At 51.2% G+C, this 10,349-nt stretch overlaps 1 protein-coding gene across 9 annotated transcripts in view; it reads right to left on the bottom strand.

The window, feature by feature from the left end:
• Positions 1-3,737, bottom strand: part of TSC22D1 (TSC22 domain family member 1) — a 124,234-nt gene extending 120,497 nt beyond the window's left edge. For 6 of the 9 annotated variants that reach the window (XR_009866190.1, XM_062194145.1, XM_062194146.1 and 3 more), the window contains exon 1: positions 581-3,737. Coding sequence is in view for 8 of the 9 variants with exons in the window: in XM_062194145.1 (XP_062050129.1) it covers positions 581-3,441 (2,861 nt within the window). In the remaining variant the exon portion in view is untranslated. The remainder of the gene's footprint in view (positions 1-580) is intronic. The other 3 variants (XM_062194150.1, XM_062194151.1, XM_062194152.1) reach the window with 1 other exon arrangement.
• Between the last annotated feature and the right edge of the window lie 6,612 nt (positions 3,738-10,349).

The following is a 10,349-nucleotide window of genomic DNA, read 5'->3' on the forward strand; positions in this document are numbered from 1 at the left end:
ATCTGAATTCCTTTTCTGCTAAAATAAAACGACCATTAAAAGCACACACACAAAGTTGGTCAGTTACGGTATGAGCGCAACCTATGTAATCCACGGTAGGTCATCTTTTCTTTGGTGTCTGACTTGGAAAAGCAGGCTAACAGAATCTTTCAGACTAAGATCAAACATAGAACTGAAAAAAAGGTTGTCCAGTAAAAGAGCAAATGTGGGAACCACAAGTCCCCAAGAGATGACTGTAAGGATTTTAGTAACACAAAAGAATAGATTATGTGAGTTGGCAAAAATTAAACTTTTCATAACTAATATTCCTAGAAAACATGTTATAAATAGTAAAAATCACTTGGTGACGCCAACCTGTTTTTAATGTGAATGTTTATATATACTGTTTACCCATTATTTCCTATCCACACTGAAATCATTCCATAACCCTTTCTCTAGAAAACTATGAAAATCCATTTTCACAAAAATTAAAACTATCTTCCTTTAGGCTAATTTTGTGCATATATATATATATATGTTGCTAGTAAATAGATGAACTTGGAATCTGTTGAATGTCTGCAGAAATATGGCAGGCTCTTACCTCTCATCTTCACCATCCACCAGGGGTGTCGTCAGCGGTAGCACCTTCAACGGGAAAAGAGAAGCAGAGGCTGCTAGGCTGCTGCTACTCCCATCTGAAACTGCTGACATTCCCCCACTGTCACCACTGAGAGTCTGAGGTAAGCCAACTAAGGAGGGCTCCGCTGGGCGCCTGGCATCTTCAATTTGGCTTCCAATTGCCTGAGCTAACGATTGTGCAGAGAACTGAGCAGAACTTAGTGGTATCTGCTGTGCCAAGGGCAAATTTATGTTAGTTGCTATCAAGGGAGGTTGACTAACACTTTGAACCAAATTACCATTTTGGGTGGCAGGGGTTTGTGCTATATTCTGTGGTGGAACCAAGTTTGTTGGGGCGGAAGGCATTCCAGAAGGACCAGTTGAACTAACCTGATTGGTAACAGAAATACTACTAGAAGAGGGCAAAGGACTAACTGCAGGCAACTGCTGTGACACTCCTTGAGCTACTGGTTCTACTCCTTGTGGCTGGGGAGGCACAGTTAACAAGGTACTTTGGGGTGCAATAACCAATTGTTGAGGAAGGCTTGAAGCGCTAGTTTGAACTCCCTGATGGATAATCCCAGTTTGAGCAGGTGGAACTACTTGTGAAGATGGAGGAGCACCTTGCTGAATAACTGAAGGTGTAACTTGGGTAGAGGGCTGCTGCACTGCGGTAGGTATGTTTGCTTGTTGACCAATATTTGCCATTTGACTGCCAGCAGGTACAGCAGACACTGCTGTCTGAGCCTGGCCAACAGGCTGGCTAGATGCCCCTGCAGGTTGTGCTTGGACTGCTATGGGCTGCACTGGCAGCTGGATACCCGGTGGCTGAGCCACAGGAATCACTGTTGCTCCTGCTCCCACTCCTGCAGAACTGGGCTGTCCAGAAGACATGGCTGTCTGAAGAATCGGCTGCTGTTGTCCGTACTCTGAAGTAGGATTCTGAGTCACTGGTTGACCATGGCCTGGGGCCAACTGTGTAGAAACCATTGGTTGATGTTGTCCATATTGTAACTGCTGGGGTGGTGCCCCTGGAAGAGGAGTTTGCACTGGGGGAGCCGTCTGAGAATATGGCAGTTGGGGTTGAGCCAAACTAGAAATGGAAGGCTGCTGACCTAAAGCTGAGGTTACAGCAACCACGTTTACAGGTGATGGCTGGATACCGGTTGCAGCATTTATGGTGGCTTGCAGAGGTACTGGTTGAAGACCTTGCTTTTGAGGATAGCTCAGTTCTTGAGACTGCAATTGTACTTGCGACATCTGCGGCTGAGAAATGCTCTGTGGACCGGCGCTACTGAAATCCATTTGTTGGAGGGCCACACCTTGAAGGGCTGGTGGTGGTGGTGGCGGCTGCTGCTGTTGCGGCTGCACCACCACTGTAGGGGTTCCCATCTCTCCACTTCCCACACTCTCTGTGTAGTGACTCAGTGTGCTGACGCTACTGCTCACTGAACTCCCACTAGTGCTCTCTCGCTCCGAAGACACTTCTACCGGGTTCTGTCTTACAGTCTCCACCACTTTATTTATCGCCACGCCTTCAGCAGCAGGTACAGCGTTTTCTTTTTCATAGAACTCAGTGCAAGTCCATCTACCTTTTTTAAAGGGTTCAGAACTAGAATCTAACTTCACCACTCTGAACCTTGATGTGTTAACGGTTGGCTGTTGCTGCTGACTTGACACCAATCCCACAGTCATCCCTGCAGCTGCACCAGGGACACTGTTAACAACAGCGGAAGAAGAAACAGTACCATTGCCCATGCCACTCAAGATATTTACATTAACACCACTAGGAACTCCAGGCCCAACACTCACACTAGCAGCACTAGGAATATTGCTTGCACTTATATTAGCACTCCCCAGCACGCTGCTTGTCACATTAGGACTGAAACTACCCACAGCAGCAATGTTAACATTATTCACTGTACTAGTGCCAGAAACAGAATTTATACCTATACCGCCTGCAGTGCTGGGGGCACGGATATTAGTCATTACAGATGCAGGTGAGCCACTCGATGATACAGCAGAAGCTGGCGCAACTGGTGCCACACCGTCAGCGCTTCCAGTGGTGGAGAGTTTTCTGGATACCGGGCTTGAGGGTGGCCCTCCAGGAATGGATGCACTGGCCACAGCAGCATGGGATGGATGGTGGTGCCCATGGTGGAGGTGGTGCCCATGATGAATGTGATGGTGGTGATGGAGGTGGTGTGGATGAGCATTCCCATTGATCACAACACTCTGTTGTGGAAGGTGGGGCTGATTGGGAGAGACCGCGCCAGGTGTCTCGGCTTCCTGGAAGTTATTCAGAGTCTCCTCTGAGGAGCTGCGCTCAGGCTCCCCCAAGTCAGTAGCCCTGGAAAGGGACACATCAAGGATCTCGGAGGAAGAGAGGTCTTCCGTGTGCGATTCATCCAGATCGTCATAGCTCTCCGTGTCCTCCGCTATACTGTTGTTGGAGCTGATACTGGCGGAGATCTGAGCCGGAGTGACGCTAGTTATCTGGAAGCCACTTTTCTTTTTCATTTGAGTTCCGCCTGGCGCAAGAGGCTGTGGCTGCAGCTGAGCCTGCGAGAGGAGGTTCAGGCTTTGTGGAGGCGGAGGCTGTGGTCCCGACGAGGAAGATGCTGCGGGAGGCGGCGGCTGGAGCAGCGAGGGTGGCGGAAAATCCTCCGAAGATGTGGCATTACTCCCGATGCCAGTACCTGCTGCACTGAGCGCAGAGGCGCTGCCACCAGCGCTGCCCCTTCGAGGGAACATTGCCGGGTGCGCCATCTTCCTAGCACTAATGTCTGCGGCGGCCGCCGCGGCGGCGGCGGCGGCGGCGGTGGACTCAGGCGGCTGGTGCATTGTGTTGGGTACCGGGGGGCGGAGGAGGCAATTTCCTTCTGCACCGTAATCTTTGTATGCGAGACGCCGGAGAGGAAAACGGGACCTGACGCTCCGCCCGGCGCGATGCCGCCTCCTCCTCCTCCTGTTCAGCCGAAGGCGCCGGCCGCTCCTGCCTTCGCGGGCGAGCTTCGGGAAGGGAGGATGAACGAGGGTGAACAGGGCGGCTGGGGACCCGAAGGGGGGACCCCCTCAGTCCTTCGCCATTCACTTTCCCTCTAGTCTCACACCCCCCTTTATATTCCGCTTCACGTGGGGTGCGGGGCGGGTGGGGGGGAGCAGGGGAGGGGGGGAGCAGGGGAGGGCAGGGAAAGCGAGAAATGCCCACCTTCTTTGGCCAACTCCGAAGCCACCTCAGCCCCCTCCTCCCGCCGCGGCGGCGGCCGCTGCAAAGCCCTCCCGGGCGCCCTGCACGGAGGGAGCGCGGAGCGAGCGTCGCCTTCCCCTCGCCGCCGCCGCCGCCGCCGGCGAGCCCCGAGCTCAGTGTCGCTCAAACCTCCCCTCCCGGCCCCGCTGGCCCCGCTCGGCCCTCCCCCCACGGCCCGCAGACCCTTTCAAACCCCCTGGGCTCGCGGCGGCTGCTCCGGGAGGAAACGCTGGCCGCGGCCGGGGCCCGGGCGGCGCGGCGGCGGCGGCGGCGGGGCGCCCGGTACGGTGAGCCCAGCAACGAGGCGCGGGCGGGCGCGCAGAGACGCCGGGTCCTCGCGGAGCACGGCCGGGGCGCGGCGGCGGCGGCGGCAGCGGGAGCCCAGGGACCGCTCCATCACTGGCAGCCATGGAGCCCGAGCATTTTCCTCCCTCAGGGCAGTGGCCTCGGCTCGGCTCACGTCCTCGGGGAGGAAGGGGCCGGCGCCCGGACCTCCCCGGAGGGCGGCGGGACTTGCGCTGGCGCAGAGGGTGCGAGCCTCCCCGTCCTCTTCCTCCGCAGCCGGCTCGTCCTCACCCCGCTGGCTCCCGCGGCCGGGCGGCGACGGCGGCGGCTCCTTTCTCGGCGGCGGCGGTGGCCAGACGGGCTGGTGCAGCGACTGCAGCCGACGCCGTTCAAAGGAACGAGAGGTGGGGTTGGTCGGTGTCGGCAAACGGGGCGGGGGAGTGGGTGGGTGCCGAGGGAGGGTGTCGGGCGGGGAGGGGGCTGTGGTGGTTGTTACTAGTGCTCTTCTCCGGCTCTGCCGTACCCCCCAGTCTCTCGCGGCATCGGGAGAGGAGGGACCAGCGCCCGAGCGCAGGAGGAGGAGGAGGAGGAGGAGGGGCGACCGCCGGCGAGAGGCGGCGGCAGCGGCGGCAGCGGCGGCGGGGGGAGGGGGCAAGCGGAGGGAAGGAGGGAAGATGGCGTCTGCGCATGCGCCCGGGCGCCGCAGCCATAAAGCCGGGTTTGACCGGGAAGGAGGCGGCGGGTCTTCGGGCCTTTGCCGAGCGCGGAGACTCTGCACGGAAATTGCCGAAGGCTAGCGGAGGCGCCGACGCCCGCGGGGGGAGGGGAGCGAATCCGGGTCGGCCTGTGTGACTGTGCCTCGTGGGGGTGGGGCGGGAGCGGGCCGGCGGCGCGCGCGCGCAGAGGCTAGGTGTGTCCGCTCCGTGCTCGCACGCGGCGGGCGCGCGCCCGCGGGCCCGCGCACGGCGGAGGGGACCGCCCGAGCCCCGGGTGCGGGGTGTCGGGCGGCTGCGGCACGGGTAGGGCGGCCTTTCTCCGCAGCGACAGCATCACGAGTTTCAGTTCCCAGGAGCCCGCCGCCACGACATGAGTCAGGCTTTCTTCCCTGGCGCGTGGCGGGGCCCGCCTCTCGCTACACCTGGGCTCGCCCCGGGCCCGGGCCGCCCTCGGCCTCCCTCACACACACACACACACACCCCCGGGGACGCCCCGGTGCCGGGAGCTGCGGGTCCACGCGGGCACCCGGGCGGCGCAGTCGCGGCTGCCACGCGGTCCCCTCGCCCGGCGACGGGCAGGCGCGGTGGGCGCCGCCGCGGCTCCTCGGGGCAGGCGCTCCGGTGAGGGAGTGGCCGCGGCCCAGCCTCACCTGGAGGCGATCGGCAGGCCGGCCCGGCAAACCAGCTGACCTCAACAGGTGGAGCTGCTGCTCCCGCAGCCGGGCCTTTTTCCTTTAATTGTCCCCGCTGCGGCCCCACGGGGCTCACGTAAAGAGGCAAGGTGGCGGCGGGGGCAACGCTGCAGAAATAGCAAATGAGGAATGTAGCGCTAGAAAAGTAAGAACCATCGGAAATGTCCGTGTTTGGGGGAAAAAACACACACTGCGCGGCTCCGAGCACGGTTCTGAAGGTTTGGAGACGACTGACGAAGCTTCCTGGCATGACAGCCCTAGACGTTCGTTGCGATTAAGACTGTGCGTCTCACCCAGTAATCAGAAAACAACGAAGTCAGCTGGAAACCATTGGGAGAAATTTTTAACTTCTGCACTTGGGTTGTTGGGAGGGCGCTGAGCGCGGTTGGTTAGACCCTCCTATTCCGGAAACCTCGCGGCCCTATTTCAGAGGGTGTTCCAGCAAGCACGATGTGAGCTTGTTGGCAGTTTTGATAGTTGTCCCTGAACTTGTCCCCTCTTCCATCCCTCAGGAAGCTAAGATGTCATCATGGGTATCTATATCCTTGAACAGACGCACCTTTGTCCTGGATCAAAGATGGGATATAGTGTTGCTTACAGTTATAGTAATTTGTGGTCTCCCCACTAAACGGAAAAGGCAGAAATATACATATATATAGCTAATGTGAAACAGCTAGGTACAAATTGCTCAAAAATACTGGAAGTGATTATGGTAATAACCAAATAGTTCTGAAAACACAGTACTTGATATTATATTCAATGTGTTTTTTAAAAAACCATGGCCATTTGTGTATTTTATAAAAATAGTGACTTATAATCCCCCAGCAGGCTTTTTTTAAGATTTATTTATTTATTTGAAAGGCAGAGGCAGAGAGGTCTTCCATCCACTGGTTCACTCCCTAAATGGCCACAAAGGCCACAGCTGTGCTGATCCCAAGCCAGGAGCCTGGAGCTGCTTCGGCCCAAGGACTTAGACCATCTTCCACTGCTTTCCCAGGTCGTAGTAGAAAGCTGGACTGGAAGTGGAGCAGCCGGGACTCACCCCCTCCCCCAGCAGCTTTTGTTGCAACTGATACCCCTAGCTAATGACTGCCATCCATTTAAAATATTTATTTATTTGAAAGGCAGAGTTACTGAGAAGCAGAGGCAGAGAGAGAGAACCTTAATCTGCTGGTTCACTCTCCAAATGGCCCCAGCAGCCAGAGCTGAACCCATCAGGAGCCAGGAGCTGCTTTCCTGGTCTCCCACGTGGGTGCAGGGGCCCAAGCACTTGGACCATTCTCTGCTGTTTTCCGAGGCACATGAGCCGGCAGCTGGATCTGAAGTAGAGCAGCCAAGAAGCAGCTTTACTTGTTGTGCTACAACGTTGGCCTCTGCTACCCATTGGTGAAATGCAAATCTGATGTGCTTTTTAAACAGTTTTTGAATGGAACACTGGAACTATCCTAACCCGTTGAAACTGCAATGGAATACAGACAGAATGCTGTTTCTTTGGGTTACAGTGTGAAGGAAAATGCTCTTGATCTCTCAGTTTTAGATTACCCCCTGAACAGCAGCTCTGCACCCCCTGGGCCACCTAAATGCCCCATGATTGTGCTTGTTAGACTGGAAAACACACAAAATATTAAAGTGTTGCCCGAAGTTAACAGAGTGAAGGAGTTGTTGAGAAAGCCCTACCAAAGCAGGTGTTTGCTCTAATAACCAGTAGCAAAGGTTCATTGTTTGGGGCTATCTTGATAGGGGCGGGGGATTAGAATGTTATGCCTTAAAAAATTTATTTAAAAAAATGCTTTTCCAGGATAGCATAAGGAAATACGGACTCTTCATATATACTTCTATTTTCACCTACCATGTCACTTTCAGACTCCTTTTTAGGATGCATCAAGTCCTACTAAGATATAAGAACAGCTCTAATTAGGCAACGCTGATTTTCTGAGTATGGCTTTTTGAGTGGTCTTTTGGTCTGGCAGTTAAGACACCAGATAAGATGACTGTCCTATTTTGGAGTTCCTGGGCTCCAGGCCTGGCTCCAGGTCCCCATTCCAGGTTTTTGCTAATGCAGATCCTGGGAAGCAGCAGGTGACCCTGCCACCCATGTGGGAGATCTGGATTAAATTCCAGGCTCCCCCCTTACCATAGCTCAGTCCCTGCCCTTGTGGGCATTTGGGAAGTGAATCAACAGATGGGAGCTCTGTCTGTCCTTCTCTTACTCTTTCCCCTTCCCCATAAAAATAAACCATGCATTTGGACAGCCAAGTTTCATTATGTTACTTCTCAATAAAAAGATCTTTTTAACATAAATATGAAATGCATTAAATTCTTTGAACCCAGTACTCAATTGTCCTTGCCTTTTGAAAGACTCAATTACAACTTTTTTTTTTTTTTTACTGAAGATATACCTCTGAATTACTTCTCTGTTGACTAAAAGATTAATCCTCAGTGTAATGTTCACCCCAATCTAGTTGGATTATTGCATACCAGCCTGTGTATTTGAGCAAGTTGAGTGTTTGTTTTACCAGAAAACACAAAATTGGCTGAACGTTGTAACACAGTTTCACCATTTCTGAGAACTGCAGAGTGGGTCAGTCTTCAAAACCAAGTAATTCTCAAAAAGGCAGTGCCCTCGAAGAGCAGGAAGGAAATACCTGCACTCAGATGGCCGTGGTACACAAAAATAGATTTTAAGAGAAATGTGTGCAGAAAATATGCTAATGTTCCACTACAGTAATTATTCTGGCTAGCCAATCCTTTAGTCATACAATATTACTTATTTATAACTTCAAATGTCATCTAAAAAAAGTCAAATGTCAAATGTGAGTTAAAAACAAAAAAAGGAAACATGCTTTTACATGTGCAGGGCGCTGTTGTAACATGTTTGTTAATTTTCTCTCTATAAAAAATTTAGAAGAGACCAGGAGGGTGTTATTTGACTATTGTAAATACCTCAACCTGCCTTTTTGTAGACTTTCATTAAAATTTTCATAGTTACGCTTATAACGCATTATCTTTTGTAGTATTTGTTAGATTTTCAGTGTAAGTTATTTTTTTTTAGTTTAACAATTTTATGTCTTCGAAGGAGCTAATGCTTGTGAAGTAGAGCAATGTGAATTTATGGCCTAGAAGGCACACTGGTGTGCTTTAGCTCATTTTATTCTACCCTTTCTGGGAGGAGACTGTTATTCTCATTTTAGAAATAATCGCAGAGAAGTTAACTAACTTTTCCAAAGTCCATGCCTAAGTCTGGGTACTAAGGTCCCATTAATTTCAGATTCTATGTGTCTGTGTTGGAGAAGTTTTCTGAAAACATCTGAACTCTAGGAACGAGTATTTTTTAAAAAATCTTTGGAAATTAAAATTTTAATGCTTTTGCATGCCGAAGAAGATATACCATATGTACACTAATTGCACACAGCCTTTCTTCTGTATGAAGAGGGCAAAGGCTTACCCTGTCTGAACCAATGTAAATATTACAGGTTCTTCTGCAGTCTTTTTTGACTTTTGAATATGTTAATTTGGAGAAGTTTCTCAAATTTAGAAAAATCATTTCTGACTTCTGCTTCAGAACCGTGTGGTGCATGCGTAGGAAGAATTAGGGGCGAGCATCTGACCTCACACTTAGATGCCCGTATCCCAAACCACAGTGCCTGGGTTCTGTTCCTGCCTCCTGTTCCCTATCCCGGCTTCCTGACAGTGCAGACCTGAAAGGCAGCGGGAGGCAGAACAAGTAACGGGAGCCCTGGTGCCAACAAGGGACACCTGGATTGAGCTGCCAGCTGCTGACACCAGTCCCAGGCTGTTGCTGGCATCCGGGAAGTGAACCAGACAATAGTGAACCAGACTCTCTCCTCTACCCTCCCTTCTTAAATAAGTTTAAAAAAAAAAAAAAGAACTTTGAGGGGAGGAAAATAATTTGTTAATGTAGATTTTTAAGGCCATCCTCAAATAAGACTTCAAATTTTCCCCATGTTAGCTAATATTTACTTACTGCCTACTGCGTAGTGCATGTTGTTCTAAATGTTTTAAATGTTTTACTTCAACCCTCACGACTGTCTAAAATGGGAGTTCAATTTGCCCTCTTTTGCAAATGAGGAAAATGGGGTAAAGAGAGGTTTTGAGCTTGGCTAGTTGGCGGGGCGGGGCAATGACTGAAAATATCCTGTCTACCCACCCCTGCATAGGTCCCTCCAAAACAGACTGTTGGTTCTGCCAGCTCAAGCTCCCAAGTTACATCTCTACAGAATGCTCGGGCTTTAATTCTTCTAATTAGACATCTCTAGAGAATCTATGAATACCATTTTCTCTGATGCAGAGACATTCTAAGAGAGAATGAACATTTTATAGGCGCTACAGTGGCCACTTAGGAATTAGACATAAATGAACAGAACAATGATTTGATTACATTGGGTGATCCTTCATTGATCAAAACAGATGCCAAATACTTGACAAAAGCCATTAAACACAAGTAAAAATGCTGTTTATGCAGGACAAAGGTGAATGCTTTCCTATCTTAGCAGTTAGCACTTAAGGAACACGAGAATCTGTGGACTAGAGACTGATAACTTAGTCTTTCCAACACATTCTAAGGACCCTCTTGTATTTGAATAAAGTTATAGAAATGAACATGTGGGTATTTATCATATTTGTATTATTGCTCTAATAATAATTGTCCATGGTGGGTGAACAAAAACCAGGTCAAGCAGTACAAATGAATCCCTTTGTATTTAAAGATTAACTTCACAAAACCCTTGGGTATACCTCAAGACTCAAAGCTCAAGGAAGAACGAATGGCTGTTCAGCTCGTTCCTTAGT

The sequence above is a fragment of the Lepus europaeus genome, chromosome 6 (genome assembly GCF_033115175.1).
Source record: "Lepus europaeus isolate LE1 chromosome 6, mLepTim1.pri, whole genome shotgun sequence".
NCBI classification, from domain to species: domain Eukaryota; kingdom Metazoa; phylum Chordata; class Mammalia; order Lagomorpha; family Leporidae; genus Lepus; species Lepus europaeus.